The 16,585-nt window shown below is 41.6% G+C and overlaps 1 protein-coding gene across 3 annotated transcripts in view; it reads left to right on the top strand.

Moving 5' to 3' along the window:
• Nucleotides 1-16,585, top strand: part of ALK (ALK receptor tyrosine kinase) — a 792,617-nt gene that overhangs the window by 656,810 nt on the left and 119,222 nt on the right. For 2 of the 3 annotated variants that reach the window (XM_033937960.1, XM_033937962.1), the window contains 2 exons: nt 178-318; nt 12,391-12,550. In XM_033937960.1, the coding sequence (XP_033793851.1) occupies nt 178-318; nt 12,391-12,550 (301 nt within the window). The remainder of the gene's footprint in view (nt 1-177; nt 319-12,390; nt 12,551-16,585) is intronic. The other variant, XM_033937961.1, reaches the window with a different exon arrangement.

Genomic DNA, 16,585 nt, shown 5'->3' with positions numbered 1-16,585 from the left:
TGTGAGCTGTGGATCTTAGAGTCCTAGTTTGATTGTATGGGATAAGTAAATTGTTAATGAATTCAGGTTGGTTGTTTGCTCTGGTTTTATAGGTAAGTATGTACAATGTACAAAATTGTAAAATTCTACACTTTCTGGTTGTAGTAGTGACCATTTGCTTCCCTTTTCTCTTTCCAGCCAATGAGGAGAATTCACCACACCACATGAATCCTTATGCCAGACACTTGATCATTAACAGAAGCAATGAGCAAAGGAATGAGAGTGAGCAAGAGCTACCAGACTCGCATCTCAGCACTGAGCCCAGCTTCCATGAGCCAGGTAGAGTGATGAGAAGAAGCTATAGCAGCTCAGCTCTAATTTTTCAGAGATGGGTCTAACAATCAGACTTGGCATGAAATCTCATTTCTTAGCAATTCCTGTTTTATCTGCCTTTCTACCGATGAGAACAAAATCTGTGGATACAGATGTTCTGGAGATAATTTATTAAACACTGACATATAAAACCATGAAAATTCAATTTAAAAAGTACAATGATAAAAAATACAGTGATAAAAATCCAACCGGACCCTACACGGTCTGTGTTTCGGTGAACACGCCTTCCTCAGGGGTCCAATGGTTTGCAACCTCACATATAAAGAATTGGACTGAAAACAGTCTATTGTCTTTAAACATGTGAGCAAAGAACACCGCAGACAAGCTGAAATAGCAAAAAAAAAATGCCTTTCTTACTTCAGCTCAACGTCATGTATTTATTTATCTGGATTTAGTTGAAGCTATTTTGTACTAGCTGAAGAAGAGTCACACTCAAGGAGACCCCCTTCCCTCGAGTATTACTATCTATGACTTTGGGCCTGATTCTCTATAGGCTGCCGATCTCAGCGGACACCTAAGAGGCGACCGCCGATCACGTGTCAATCGCATCTACATCACTGAACAGACGCCATAAATGCAGGCCAGCAGTTTGCAGGCCTACATTTAAGATGTCTGTCTTGCGCCTACAAAGACGCATAGGGATGCATACCCGAGGCCACTTCCTGATGAAACCACGCCCCACCTTGGGCGTGCTTAAGCATCCCTACGTAGATGCGCTACAGACACCTACAATCTAGGCGTCCTTCATCACACAGTTGTTGTTTTTTTTTAAACATGTGTCCCGATTGGCTGCCAGATGGCGATAGGATGCCTACCGGCGCTTGCAATCGGGACGCACATTTCAAGAATCAGGTCCTTTCTGTTATGTCACTGTAAAATAGCACATTATCCTACTATTTTACCACTCAAAAATTTACCACTGGATTAGAGCTATAGTTTCAGTACCCTGAGGTTTTGGTTCAAGCCCTGCATTGCTCATGCAACCCTGGACATTAGATAGGGAAAATGCTTGAAGTACCTGTATGTAAACTGCTTTGAGTGTAGTTGGTAAACTACAAAAAGGTGGTCTACAATTCCCAATCTCTTTCCCTATCTCAGCTTAGTGAAATTGCTGTCATTTTTTTTTTCATTACTGCAGCTAGGGATATTATGCATTCTTAGATGCAGCAAGGCAATGATTGCAGGCCCAGGTCAGGCCCACTTTTTTTTTTCAAGTGGCTGGTCTATGATAATAACAAACTTTCCCTCTCCCAATTCATTGTCAAAACTCCCCTCCATGGTCGAGCAATTCTGTAAGAGGGTGCCTGGTAGGAGCATATTCTGTACAGAGACAGGCACCTTTATAGAACACTAGCCTAACTAGGAGCCCCTTTTATAGGGTTACCAGATTTTCCGGAACTAAAATCTGGACCCATGGCCCCGCCCCCCAGGCCCGCCCAGTTATACCCAAGTCACACCCTGTTCTGCCCCAGCCCCTTCCCCTTCAACCTGTTCCCTTGTCGGGAGGGTATCTGCGCATGCGCTGTGACGTGATGACTTCACATGTATGTATGCATGCATGCATGTGACATCACTACATTGCATCTGTGCATGCGCAGATGTCATCCAGACGTTGCTCCTAGCTGGAAGCTTTTCAAAACCTGGACAAAGTGCCGGGTTTGAAAAGCTGTCCGGACACCCGGCCATGTCCTCTAAAAGGAGGCTATGTCCGCAGAAATCCGAATGTCTGGTAATCCTACCTTTTTATGAAGCCACGATTAGTGATTCTCCTGTGACAAATGCACCAAAGCCCATAGGAATTGGATGGGCTCCAGTGCATTTGCCGCTGGAGAATCACCACTACGGTTTTGTAAAATGGGCCTTAAGTTTATATGTGCCTAGAAGTTAGCTGCAAGCAATTATACCAACCAGTGTTGAATATCCAAGCATAACACCACCGGCGCCCAAAAAAAATCACTGACCACCACTTGCTGAATATTTACGAGGGGCATTCAAGAAAGGGTGAGATAAGTTCCTGCTGAACCAGAACATACGCAGGTAAGGCTATACTTAAATAGGACACTGGTCTTTGATCTAAGGGCCGCCGTGTGAGCGGACTGCTGGGCACGATGAACCATTGGTCTGACCCAGCAGTGGCGATTCTTATGTTCTTATCTACCTGAGTATGAAAAAGTAGCAAGCATGTTTCAAGGTTACTCACGCACAGTTGAGGCTCCGTGCCAGTCTAAAATTTCAAGAGACACAATGTCAGGAGAGTCCTTATGCGAATCAAGAAACCGCTAGATTTGGAGCACCATTCAGTGATAAAATTTCTCACAAAAGAAGGGAAAAAGCCAAAGGAGATCCATGAACACATGACTGCAGTTTATGGTGAGTCTGCCCCATCATCCTACAAAGTAAAATTTTGGAGCAAGCGGTTTAAGTGGGGTAGAGATGATGGAATTAACTTCTATAGAAATGTGCAGGAAAATCAAGGATTTTAATTTTGTCAGATAGACAAATTAAGGTTTCCCAAATAGCTGAAGAAATGGGCATCTCAGCAGGTACAGTTTAGAAAATAATTCATGAAAAGTTGGGCATGTCCAAGGTTAGTGCATAGAAAAGAAGAGGGAGGATGGAGATGGACTGACTTCCCTACACTATGCAAATAAAATCCTCACTTCTCATATTACAGTTAATAAAGCTGAAACATTTTCATTTGGCCTTATATATTAACCCTGTTCCCATCTGTTAATAAAAAAAAAAATACATATCATTCTCCTCCCTGTCTCATTTACTCTTTATTAAACTGAAACCTTGTGATTTATTGTCATCCTGAGGGTGATGCTCAAATAAGAGAAATCACACTTCCCAGTGATCATTTTCCACCATCCACTTCCACCTCATCACCCTCCTAAATGTCAGCACTACAGCCATTATAGCTATGAAATTTCACTTATGTCTTTAAAAAATGGTACATCACCCTCATCTGGCAATCAGCAGGAGGGAAGATCTTTAGCTCTGTGGAAGTTAATGTAGGTTTTGTTCATTTTCTGTCCATGCACACATCCAGGGGAGAGAAGAATCTGTGCTTTGGAGAGGTGGGAGAGAGGTTCAGGAAGTCCATTGCTCATCAGCACATCTAGATTATAGAAATGAATTTTGAAACAGAAAGGTTGCCTGCACTGATGCAATCATGCAGTTAGAGAGTTTCATTTAGCTTCTGTGTAGTTTATAAATTACTGTAGCTCAAATTTAATTGCAGTATGGGGCTCTAAATCGAAAGAGAAAAATGTCCAAAAACCGGCCTAAGTCGGCACTTGGACGAATATTGTCAAAATACGTCCAAGTGCCGATAATAAAAAACGGGTTTTGGACGTACTTAAACGACCTGGGCCTTCATAGCGCTGCTGAACAACCAGAGCTAAACGGGGCGTGTCAGGAGGAGTGTCGAGGGCGGGAGTTGGACGGGACGTGGGCCGGCTTAGACTTAGTCGTACTGCACAGGATCGACGGAACTTGGACGTTGTGACGTAGACCATTTAAAACATGGTCTAAGTCACAAAACCCCCCCTAAAGTGACCAGATAAGCACTGCAAACACATAATACAGACCCCCACACACTACCCCAGTGAATACCAACCCCCCCCCTAAAAATATTAATCACAACTTGAAAATTGTGCCTTCAGAACATCACCACCTGGCAACCTAGCATAGGAAAGCCTAGTTGTGCTGCCCAGAGGCGTCTTAAGCCGTCTTGGGGGTGGGTTAGGAACCTATGGAGAGGAGGACTCATGCCCATAAGCCCCTGTAATCACTGCATTGATATTGAAACGTGCACTCCCCTTTACACCCCCAAAACCCTTTTGTACTGGCATATTATGGCGTATAAAAGAATAAAATTATTATTATTATAAGTGGCTCCTGCAGCCATAAGGGCTATTGGGGTGGTAGATAAGTGGGTCTATGGGATTCTGGAGGTGGTTTGGGGGCCTCACCATGACCTATAAGGGAGCTGTAGTGAGATGATGACATGGCACCCTTTTTGTAAAGTTCATAGCAATGCCCTGTAAGGTACCCCACTATTTAGGTGCCATGTCTGGGTGTTAAGTCCATCACTTTGCAGACCCCTCCCATGTCCAACAGGGCTTGTTCTAGGCGTTTTTGACTTGGACGAAAAGTTGGACGAAAATGTGGTATAAAGCTGGATGATTTAGCGTCTTGAATGATCAGATTGGCCGGATGTATACTTAGACGATTTTCGAAATGAAAAAAAATTTGGACATATTTTTTGAAAATGTGTCCTAGGCTGTTTTTTACTTTGGACGACTTGCGACTTAGACGTTCCTTTCGATAAGCCCCTCCACATGTTTTGGGATGTAGTCATTATTATGCAAAGCAATAGCATTTAATAACATGCTCCTAAAAACTACACGTATACAATATATGATATCTGTTAACCCTTTATTTGGCATTGTTTCTCAAAAGCAACATGTATCTTCTATGGCTCTTATGGAAGATCTGCATCTCCAAATGCCTGTTACTTGGCACTGTTGCTCTTGTTCAACATCAACTTACGTAAAGCAGCTATTTCACTATCTGCCAATTAAAGGATTAAAGTCACAAAATCATTTTTAACAAAGACTGCTTAACTTACTGATGCCACTGCTTGCCATGTATCGTTAGCATGGAATATTGCTACTCCTTGGGTTTTGGCCAGGCACTAGTGACCTGCATTGGCCACTGTGAGAACGGGCTACTGGTCTTCATGGACCATTGGTCTGACCCAGTAAGGCTATTCTTATGTTCTTAATTGCTTGTTATCAGTGCCGATTAAGCTAAGCGCCTAACTTTAGGCATCTTTATGGAAACAGGGCTATAATGTGCACTTTTTTTAAGGAGTAGTTTGTGCATACGAGTAATATCAGAAAATAGCACTATCTACTGTATATGCAAATAGCAGAAGAAAAAATGCTCTCTGTCCCCCAGATTCTATAAAGTTAGGCATTTGGATTTGGTCAGAGTTTAAAAAAAATATTAAATATAAATTTTTTTTTTTCTTTTCTACCTTTGTTGTCTGAACAATTTATTTTTCTGATTGGGCTGGACCCAGTCTCTTCCTCTTTCCATGTGTCAAGTCTTCTAAATTATTTTCCAGGTGGGCTTTTTCCATTTCTTCGCTCTCCTATTGTCATTTTTCTTTCCTTCTCTACATTTGTCTGGCACTGATCTTTTCTTTTATGTTTCTTTTCCTGTGTTTCTTTCTCTTATCAGTCTGCAGTCTATAGTCATTTCACTTCTCATCTACCTACTGGCTTTTTCCATCTCCTTTTCATTCCCTCTCCTGCATTCCAGTTGCCCCTTTTGTCTCTCTCATCCCCAGTTTCCTAACTCTCCCCCTCCCACTTCATTTTTGTGTACTGACTCCACAGCCCTTCTCTGTACTCACCCTCTTAGCTCTCACCTACCTTCCATTGCTTCTTCTCACCCTATCAGTCCTAGCTCCATCCCTGTCTCTTCTTCCTTACCTTGCACAATCTTTTCAACCCCATTTCTACCCTTACTAAACCCCTTCAGAGACCTCTCCCTTTTCTCTCATACCCCTTCCCAGTTTCCCCATCCCTTTTCAATGCCTCTCATCCTCTCTCCAGTCTTCCAGGTCATTTACATTATATCTCAACTGTTCAGTACATACCATCCCCTCTTGTTGCCTCTTATCTCTTACAACCCCTCACTCATTTACTCCCAACCCATCAATATACCCCCACCCTTATCTAAAATTGCCAAGTTCTCACAATCCTCTCGAAACTCCCACTCCATTGTCCTATCCATAATTCCCTGCTCTGCTTCCTAGCATTTTCCCCATTTAATCACTAAGTCCAAGTCGTCATCTGCTCTGGCTGCTTTCCATGTGAATGGAAAGCCCACACAGCCCAAAAGCCCTAGCCAACTAGCTACAGCAAACGTATGAAAGAGTTCTGGCTACCCTAGCAAGTAAATTTAATTAGGAGAAATGTTGCAGCATTTAGCTTTACAACAGCCACTTAAGTTCTGTACTGTTACCAAAATAAGGGAATAGGAACCCTTTGTGTGCACTCCTGAAGCTGAGGAGAAAAGGATGAACGTGGCATAAATGTATATTTCCAGCAGAGTGCCCATGACCATCTATCATTTGTACAGGGACCTAGAACAGCTCCAGAAGCTGAGGAAACAAAACCCACTTCCAGCCATAAGTCTCCTCGGCACCACTTCATATCCAACCAGGACCAGGCCACCTAAAATGCTGTTTTGGAATCTCAGAATTATTGAGTTTCTCAGCACGCCTAACAAACACTGTAAGTGATAAGAGTTGAGATATATTATGACAGACTAAAGGTCTATCAAGTCCAGTATCCTGTTTCCGAGGTCACAAGTACCTGGCAAGATCCTTTGGTGCTTCTGACTGACCAGGGCTGTGACCATTTGACCATCTCAATTTGTTTAATTTCTTCTCCCCACTTCTATCTTAACCTATTATCTAAATTAGTTTCTCCCTTCGTCTCCTTTTGTTATTTTTTTTCTTAACTATTAGTACTTTGGGTGTGATTGTATCCTTCTTTCCTGTAAAACTTTTGGTGGTTCCTTTCATCCTATTATTACTATATTGTACATCGCTCAGTTCTGCACGGTCAGCTTGTGGCAGTATATCAAATGCGAATAAAGAATAAAAGAATAATTTACACATTATACCTGTTGGCTGAGTTTCATCCTTTGACAGATATTTGTTCATTCCTGCATGTCTTGTAAAAATTGTTCTATGTCAGCAGATCCTTTTCTAAAATATTACCAGAATTTTATATATTCCAACCTGGGCATATTAATTCAATTTCTACAGTCTAACTAAATTGGGGCTTTTAATTTTCAAAAATTTTAATTTTATTAGAAAAATTTCTAACTCATTTAGACCTAAGCGGTTTACAAAAATACAAACATAATCATGATCTAACATACAAACATTAAAATAATAAAACATAATGTATCTGACATTCATTTCAGGCAATAATGCAATCCAATCAAGTAGACGCTATCAGGAACAAAGTAGTTTTCAAAACCTTTTTGAATCTCTTTATATCAGGGTGCATTCGTAATAGTCCTGTCAAATTATTCCACAATGATACACCTGCCATCGAAATTGCAGATGTTCTATTATTTGCATATTGTACATGCTGCAGTCGATCTGTCATCAGTCATAAAGTTCCTTCTGATCTTAAGGATCTATTCAGATGATATAAACTCATCATCTGTGTCAAATACCAAAGAATCTTATAATGAATAACTTTGAAGACCAATAATAGAACTTTAAAGACAATACGGAATTTGACATGGAATGTTTGCATAAGCTTTATGTAAGGCCTCCTTGTTAGCATTCTTGGTTCCAGGACCAACCCGGAATCACTCAGGCCCTGAATGATTGGAACCTGGTGGAAGAAAGGCATTAGAAGATGGAATTTTCTGCCTTCCCCCCTCAGAAAATTCAAAAAGGCTGCTGTGATCAATCGTTAATAGCTGAAACTCCTAACAATTTGTTGAGCTGCAGTCTGATCTCATTATTCGATCGTTCCCAATACTTGATTTCATGTATCCACGGTTACATCCAATGTGACAGATATTCCCCATTTGCGCCACTGTGTTCACATATTGATGGGCCTGCTCTTAAAAATACAGCGTTCTTTGCTTTAGTTTTCACTTTGCGGTCTGGTGTTTCCTTCCAGATATGGCTCCCAAGTGTCCAGAGAGTGAATTACAAGCATCTACAGGTACTCCAAGTGCTGTCCCATGCAGAAACCTAACCCTATTTTCCCAATGGGATCCATTGTTCACATTCCACAGTTTTGAGATGCAACTTGTACTGCTGGATCCTAACCTCTATTTTCTTATAGACTCAGCATTTCGTTATTCGCAATTTTGCAGTTTGTGAACATTTTCAGGAATCGTATTACCATGAATAATGAGAACTGACTATATTTACAATTTATACTACATGAAAGCAGTAAGGCATTTGGTAATGAGAAGCATTTATGATAATGAACTTATTAAGCCTTCCAAGTAAATGGTGTTCAATAAGGAGATTATTAAACCATCTTTAAAGAGGGCTCTTTAACCCAATTAATCTCCTTGCCACTGTGCAACCTTAAACACATCTCCCTCATCCTTTATTAAGTCTTTTCATGGTCCCTTGCACCTTCATTGAATCTTCCCCCTTGTGAATCCCTAAAATTTTCCCCAAACCTTACCCTCATGCAGAAACACTCTGAATCAGTAGTTGTTAGATGTCCAACCTGGCTTTTCCAGTTCCTTTTGTTGGGCTCTGAGTGCCAATTGTGCTACCAGAAACCTCCACCTCTGTATCTCTACCAGGGCACCTTGCACTGATTTTGCTCTCAGGACCTCTACCTCCTATGAACTCCTAATGCCATTTAGACTCCTGAGTGCCTCTCATCTGCTGGGCATTGTGCTCTTAGTATGCCCCCAAAGGCCTTGTCCTGAGCTGCTTCCCAAAGGCCACTGCCCCAAGCTTTCTCACAAGGGCCATTCTGCCACTGTGCCCCAGAGGCCTTAGTGCTCTGATCTCCTCCCATGGTTTTTAGTATCAACTTTATGCTGATGACTCCCAGATATCTCTCTCTCTCTACTCCAGAAATTTCTACAGGGATCCAGGCCCAAAAGTCAGCCTGCCTGTCTGACATTGCTGCCTGGATGTATCACCACCATTTAAAACATAAGAACATAAGAATTGCCGCTGTAGGATCAGACCAGTGGTCCATCGTGCCCAGCAGTCCGCTCACGTGGCGGCCCTTGGTCAAAGACCAGCGCCCTAACTGAGACTAGCACTACCTGTGTACGTTCTGGTTCAGCAGGAACTTGTCTAACTTTGTCTTGAGTCCCTGGAGGGTGTTTTCCCCTACGACAGACTCCGGAAGAGCGTTCCAGTTTTCTACCACTCTCTGAGTGAAGAAGAACTTCTTTATGTTCGTATGGAATCTATTCCCTTTCAATTTTAGAGAGTGCCCTCTCGTTCTCCTTACCTTGGAGAGGGTGAACAACCTGTCCTTATCTACTAAGTCTATTCCCTTCAGTACCTTGAATGTTTTGATCATGTCCACTCTCGATATCCTCTGTTCGAGGGAGAAAAGGCCCAGTTTCTCTAATCTTTCACTGTAAGGCAACTCCTCTAGCCCTTTAACCATCTTAGTCGCTCTTCTCTGGACCCTTTCGAGTAGTACCGTGTCCTTCTTCATGTACGGCGACCAGTGCTGGACGCAGTACTCCAGGTGAGGGCGCACCATGGCCCAGTACAGCGTCATGATAACCTTCTCCAATCTGTTCGTGATCCCCTTCTTTATCATTCCTAGCATTCTGTTCACCCTTTTCGTCGCCGCCACATATTGCATGGACAGCTTCATCGACTTGTCTTTCCTGGGAGGTCTCTCCAAGTACCGCCCCGGACATCCTGTATTCATGCATGAAATTTTTTTTTTTACTTACATGCATCACTTTACACTTATCTATAGGCAAAACTGAGCTTCATATCTTTCCTCCTAAACCCATTCTCTATTTCTATGAATAACACTCATCTCAGCTCGCAAACTCAGGGTCATCTTTGACTCCTCACTCTCTTTCTCGGACACAAATCCAACAGACTTCTAAAACCTGTTTATAATATTGCCAAAATCTGACTTCCTTTATGAGCACACTACCAAAACTCTTATCACCGCTCGCCTAGATTGTTGCAAATTACTTCTTACAGGTCTTCCACTAAACCATCTCTTTCCCTGTCAATCTGTTCAAAATTCTACTGCATGACTTATAATGCTCCATTGTCACTATGCTCATATTGCCCATCTCCTTAAGTCATTTCATTTGCTCCCTATCTATTTCTGCATACTGTTCAAATTCCTCTTATTGGCTTATAAACGCATTCACTCTGCAGTTCATCAGTATCTCGCCTCTCTTATCTCTCCCTATACTCCTCCCTGGGAACTCTGTTCATCGAGTCTGTACCCTTCTCTACTGTCAATTCCTGACTCCGTCACTTCTACTTTGCCGTACCATATGCCTGGAACAGAATGCCTGAGTCAGTACGTCAAGCTCCATCTCTGGCAGTGTTCAAATCTAGGCTAAAATCCAACTTACGTAAGAACATATGAAACAGGAATGGTTATCTGAGGGGGCGGGGACAAATTCTGTCCCTTTGTCATTCTCTAAAGAGAACTAGAAGAGACTGCCAGGACAGAGAGGTACTAGAAAAGGAAATGCATGGAAATGCTAACACACCTGACAGAGAAACCTAGAAAAACTATGAAGGATTTGTAATGGGTGATTTGGGAAGAGTGATGAGGAAATCATTATTGTAGTCAATATGAAACAGTAGGCCTGCATGAATGAGGAGACAACAGGCACTGAAGAATGTATTTTATGAATTTAACAGTTGACAACAAAGAGAAGAAATAGAAGAAGTAGAAGTAGAAAGAGAAGAAGGCTGAGTGTGACCCCAGGATTACCAGCAGTCAAAGCAAGTGGGATAAAGTCAAAAGACATGAAATAGAATCAGTGGGTAAAAAATATAGAAACAGAGGGCCAGTCTCAAAGGATAAGGTAGTGAGAGAGACCACTAAAAGTCATGAAGAAAGTTGGGTCAATGTAACAGAAAAAAGGGTTGATAAAAAAGAGATCCAAATGTCATCTTTCAATCACATCACACTTATATTGAATAAACTTCATTGGTTCCCAGTACAATTTCACATTGGTTCAACTTGGGGCTGGTGTTGCTGGCTTCCTGATGTTTTCATCTCATTGCTGTTTAGCTACTCTTTGTTTCTGTATTGTTACACTTCTCCCTCCATATTCGTTGTGATAGGGGATTAACAGAACTGCAAATACAGAAAAACCGCGAATAACTTTTTCATATGTTGTTCGCTGTTTTCTATTAAAAACCATCGTGAATATGGTGAAACCGCGAATAACATGGTGGGAGACCTGGCCTGTTCCTGAAGGAGAGGCAAAACATGGTGAAGAAAGTGCTGGGAATCAGCGATTTTCTCTGTAAACACTTGGAATCAGCGATTTCTCTATGCAAGCTGATGTAATTTGGGGGGGAGGAGCCAGCAAGCTAAAAACCATGAATAATCAAAACCGCAAATACGGAGGGAGAAGTGTACTGTGTTTTATGATGCCATTGCTTGTAACTTGTTTCAAGTTGACTTAAATAAAGTTAAAATATATATATATAAGATTTTTAAAAACTGGTACATCAGGGGATATACGGTAAATTGCCCAGATACTTTAACAAAATTTTACACATACATCAACTTGGCTGCACATTGAAATCTGAAAGTCAAATGTTGTTGGATGTGGGAAGACATGAAGAGGTGCAAGTACATTATGCTGAAACAGCAAAATCCTCTTTTTCAGTGGCTGGCCCTGTCATGTAGAATAACATGCCTGGCAATTTATGTTTATGTAAGATTCTGAGGTTCAGGAAATTGTTAAAATCTTTTTTTTGTCCAAGCATTTACTTGAAAACAAGAACTCTGTGCACTCTCTGTATCACATTATGGGTGATGTAAATGTGGTACCTGTTTTATTGTTTGTGTTAATGATTATGAATGGTTTATTGTAAGCCGCCTAGGTTTTAGGTGGATAATAAATATTTAAAATAAATAAATGATTGATGAGCACACCACATGTGCTATTTACCTGTTGGAGATACTTGTCATATTTTTTAGCTTGTGTATCCAAATACCACAGTTGCTAAATTACCCCAGTTCTAGAAGATGATTTTTTGGTCATTCCTGGTTTGTGAATGTATGCTCCAGTGCATTGTGGTCCTGTTTTTTCCTTTCCCAGCACTATGAGTATCAAAATGCATCAGGAGATGGGTCTCCAAAAAGCCAATAGGTTGAAGCCTCCATCTAGAAACAGGGTCATAGCATCTGTGAGGAATTCTCCCATCTTCCAAGACAACAGCTGCAGTTGTTAAAAGCACTTCTTATTTTCCAGGTTCATGGCTATTCACTACTTGTGGTGCAAGTGGGTCTCACGGACCTAGTCAAAAGCTGTGTAATAATGCCTATGAGAAATCAAATGTCAGCATAGTTGTTGGAACTGGAACATTGCATGGAGTGCAGATGTGGAGAGTGCCGGAATCCAATAAATACAGGTAGAATTCATTTCTTGATGTAAAATAAAGGTGGTTATAAGGTTATCCTGCATGATTCAGAAGTTCTATACTGATGAGTTCTATGGCTATATTAATAATTGAAATAACAAAAATTCTTTCCTGTTTCTGATTCCTTTTGTTTTAAGATGATATACTACTTCATCATCATTGTATTTCATACTTTTCCGACTTAAGAACTTAAAGTGAGTTATAAATAGGCTTAGGTCTACATTTGGGCTGCAAAAACCAGAGGGAACGGTACAGTTTAAAGGGGTAAAGAACTTATGTGCACGACAGAAGAGCGGGACTTGGGTGTGATTGTATGTGATGATCTTAAGGTGGCCAAACAGGTTGAAAAAGTGATGGCGAAAGCTAGAAGGATGCTAAGTTGCTTAGGGAGAGGTATGGCCAGTAGGAAAAAAGGAGATATTGATGCCTCTGTATAAGACTCTGGTGAGACCATATTTAGAATATTGTGTACAATTCTGAAGGCCGCACCTTCAAAAAGATATAAAAAGAATGGAGTCGGTCCAGAGGAAGGCTACTAAAATGGTGTGTGGTCTTCGTGATAAGTCATATGGGGACAGACTTAAAGATCTCAATCTGTAGACTTTGGAGGAAACGCGGGAGATGGGAGATATGATAGAGTCATTTAAATACATACTTAATATAAATGTGTATGAGTCGAGTCTCTTTCATTTGAAAGGAAACTATGCCATGAGAGGGCATAGGATGAAGTTAAGAGGTGACAGGCTCCAGAGTAATCAGAGGAAATACTTTTTTACAGAAATGTTGTTCCGCAGGGGTCGGTACTCAGACCGCTGCTGTTCAATGTATTTATAAATGATCTAGAAACAGGGACGAAGTATGAAATAATAAAATTTGCAGATGACACCAAACTATTTAGTGGAGTTAGGACTAAAGAGGACTGTGAAGATTTACAAAGGGACCTGAACAAACTAGGAGAGTGGGCGAAAAGATGGCAGATGAAGTTTAATGTAGAGAAATGTAAAGTCTTGCATGTAGGAAACAGGAACCCGATGTACAGCTATACGATGGGAGGGCTGGTAATGGGTGAAAGTAGCCTAGAAAAGGACTTGGGGGTACTAGTGGACATGACAATGAAGCCGTCGGCACAGTGAGCAGCAGCCTCTAAGAAGGCGTACAGAATGCTAGGTATTATCAAGAAAGGTATTACAACCAGAACGAAAGAAGTTATCCTGCCGTTGTATCGGGCGATGGTGCGTCCGCATCTGGATTACTGCGTCCAATATTGGTCTCCGTACCTTAGGAAGGATATGAAGATACTCGATAGGGTTCAGGGGAGAGCGACGCGACTGATAAAAGGTATGGAAAACTTTTCATATGCTGAAAGATTAGAGAAACTGGGGCTCTTTTCCCTGGAAAAGCAGAGACTTAGAGGGACATGATAGAGACCTATAAGATCATGAAGGGCATAGAGAAAGTGGAGAGGGACAGATTTTTCACACTTTCGGAAACTACAAGAACAAGAGGGCATTCGGAAAAATTAAAAGGGGACATATTGAGACCCAATGCTTCTTCACCCAAAGGGTGGTGGGCACCTGGAATGTGCTTCCAGAGGGTGTGATAGGACAGTATTGGGTTTCAAGAAAGGATTACATAATTTCCTGAAGGAAAAGGGGATAGAAGGGTATAGAGAGGATTACTATACAGGTCCTGGACCTGATGGGCCGCCGGTCTGACCCAGCAGAGGCACTGCTTATGTTCTTATGATGCATAAAACAGTCTCCAGGAAGAGGTGGTGGAAACAGAGACTGTGTCTGAATTGAAGAGGGCCTGGGATCTCTCAGAGAGAGAAAGAGATAATGGTTATTGTGGATGGGCCATTTGGCCTTTATATGTCCGTCAAGCCCCTTCCCTTGTTTAAAAGCAGACTGAAAACCTACCTTTTTGATATAGCTTTCAATCTTTAACCCTACTCCTCTGCCCTCCAACCCAGTCAGCTGATTAACCGTTCCCCTTAACTGTATTCATGACATCTTGTTTGTCTGTCTTGCCTTTCGAGCAGGGACTATTTTCTTCTTCTTTGTGACTCTGTACAGCGCTGCGTGCTTCTGGCAGCGCTATAGAAATAATTAATAGTAGTAGTAGTTATGTTTCTATTTTATCCATTCAGTTGTGCCCAACCCTTGGATACTCTGTAGGCCAGACCTCACCATACTTCCTTGTTTTCCACAGCTTCTTTCAATTGCTTGATGTTCATTGTCATGTGTTTCTTCATGGCATCCGGCCAACGAGCCTTTGGTCTCCCCTGCTTCTTTTTACCACTGACCATTCCGAGTAGCACCTACTTTTCTAGTGAATTTGCCCTTATCACATGACCAAAATAGATCAGTTTCTGTCTGGGTTTGTATGATCAAGTAGTATTTCTAGTATTCCATTGGAAAACTGTTATAAGACCTACAATGCATTTCACAGCTAACTAACTATTATTCTTATCTATTTATCTAATTGGAAAATAGCCTCAGACTTAGAGCGTCTCCACCAATAGGTGTTATACTCCAATGTTATGGTCGCTCTTAGTTACAATCATTGGCTGTTTTAACCACCAGCCACATACTTAAATTTATTTATTTTTATTTACTTATTTCAACTTTTTATCTTGTTTTGTCTTTTTAAATATAGATTTTCTCTCTTCTTTTCCAAGCTTCTTGTAAAAATTTAAATATCTCTTTTCTTTCTCTTCCTTAAAAATATCAGCCTCTTAGGGCTCCTTTTACTAAGGTGTGCTAGCGTTTTTAGTGCACGCAGGAAATTACCGCTACACTTCTAGAACTAATACCAGCTCAATGCTGGCGTTAAGGTCTAGCACCCGCGCCAATGTAGCACGCGCTGTTCCGCACGTTAAAGCCCTAGCGCACCTTAGTAAAAGGAGCCCTTAGTATATTATCATTCTTTTTCTTATTGGGAAGGCTAATGTTAAAGTCCACTTTATCAACGTTCATTCAATTATTCAGGTCTTATAATAATTCATACGAGAAATACTTGCTGAAAAGACATGTATTCTAGACTTTAGATATCATCCAGATTTATCCATATCAGTACTTATCTGACAATTATGATGGGGAGGCTTAGCCTTCTCAAACCTCTTATACTGGGCACCAATGACTTCTGTGGTAAATAAATTAATGGAAATGCTTTTAAAACAGAGAAAAATGAAGTTTCTGGAATCCAGTGGATTACAGGACCTGAAGCAACATGGATTCACTACAGGCAGGCCTTGTCAAGCAAATCTGATCAATTTCTTTGATTGGATGACCAGAGAATTGGATAAAGAGAGTGCACTAGATGTGGTTTATTTAAATTTTAGCAAAGCTAAATAAACTGCCCTCGGTATGGGCCCCAAAGTGACGGACTGGGTCAAGAACTGGTTGATTGGAAGGTGACAGAGAGTATCAATGGTTCATTGGAATAAGTGGCATAGTAAGTGGGGGGGGGGGGGAGATCACCTCAGATGCCATCTTGGTGGGGATGCCAGCACCTCTCCGCTCCCCCACGCCACATTCCACCCTCCCTTCCCCGCCCCCTGTACCTCTTTAAATCTTTGCCAGCGTGAGTAACTACTCTGACCTGCTGCTCATGCCAGCCTGAGTCCCTTTGAAATCACTTCTGGGTCATTGGGCCAGGAAGTGACATCAGAGGGAAATTCAACCATGGCATGAGGCTGGAGAAGCTGCTCGTGCTGGCGAAGATTTAAACAGGTATGGTGGTGGGAAGGAAGGGCACGAGTGTGGCGTGTTGTGTGGGGAGGCAGAGAGGAGAGTGTGGGGGAGGCGCTACTGCCCTAGGTGCCTCCTACCCTTGCGATGCCACCGAATGGAGTACAACCAGGCATAGAGCATAGTTATGGTTAGCACAGGCTCTCTGGAATAAATTGCCACAAGACATTTGTAGTGATCTGAATGATAAGAAATTAGAATCAGTGCTGAAATGCCATTTATTTAAGAAAGCCTTTGAAGTTTAGACAAGTTAGCATGCCTACCAGAGCCTTTA

The sequence above is a fragment of the Geotrypetes seraphini genome, chromosome 3, assembly GCF_902459505.1.
Source record: "Geotrypetes seraphini chromosome 3, aGeoSer1.1, whole genome shotgun sequence".
Lineage (NCBI taxonomy): Eukaryota > Metazoa > Chordata > Amphibia > Gymnophiona > Dermophiidae > Geotrypetes > Geotrypetes seraphini.
The sequence above is the reverse complement of the archived record's forward strand: the minus strand, read 5'-3'. Positions and strand labels throughout refer to the sequence as shown.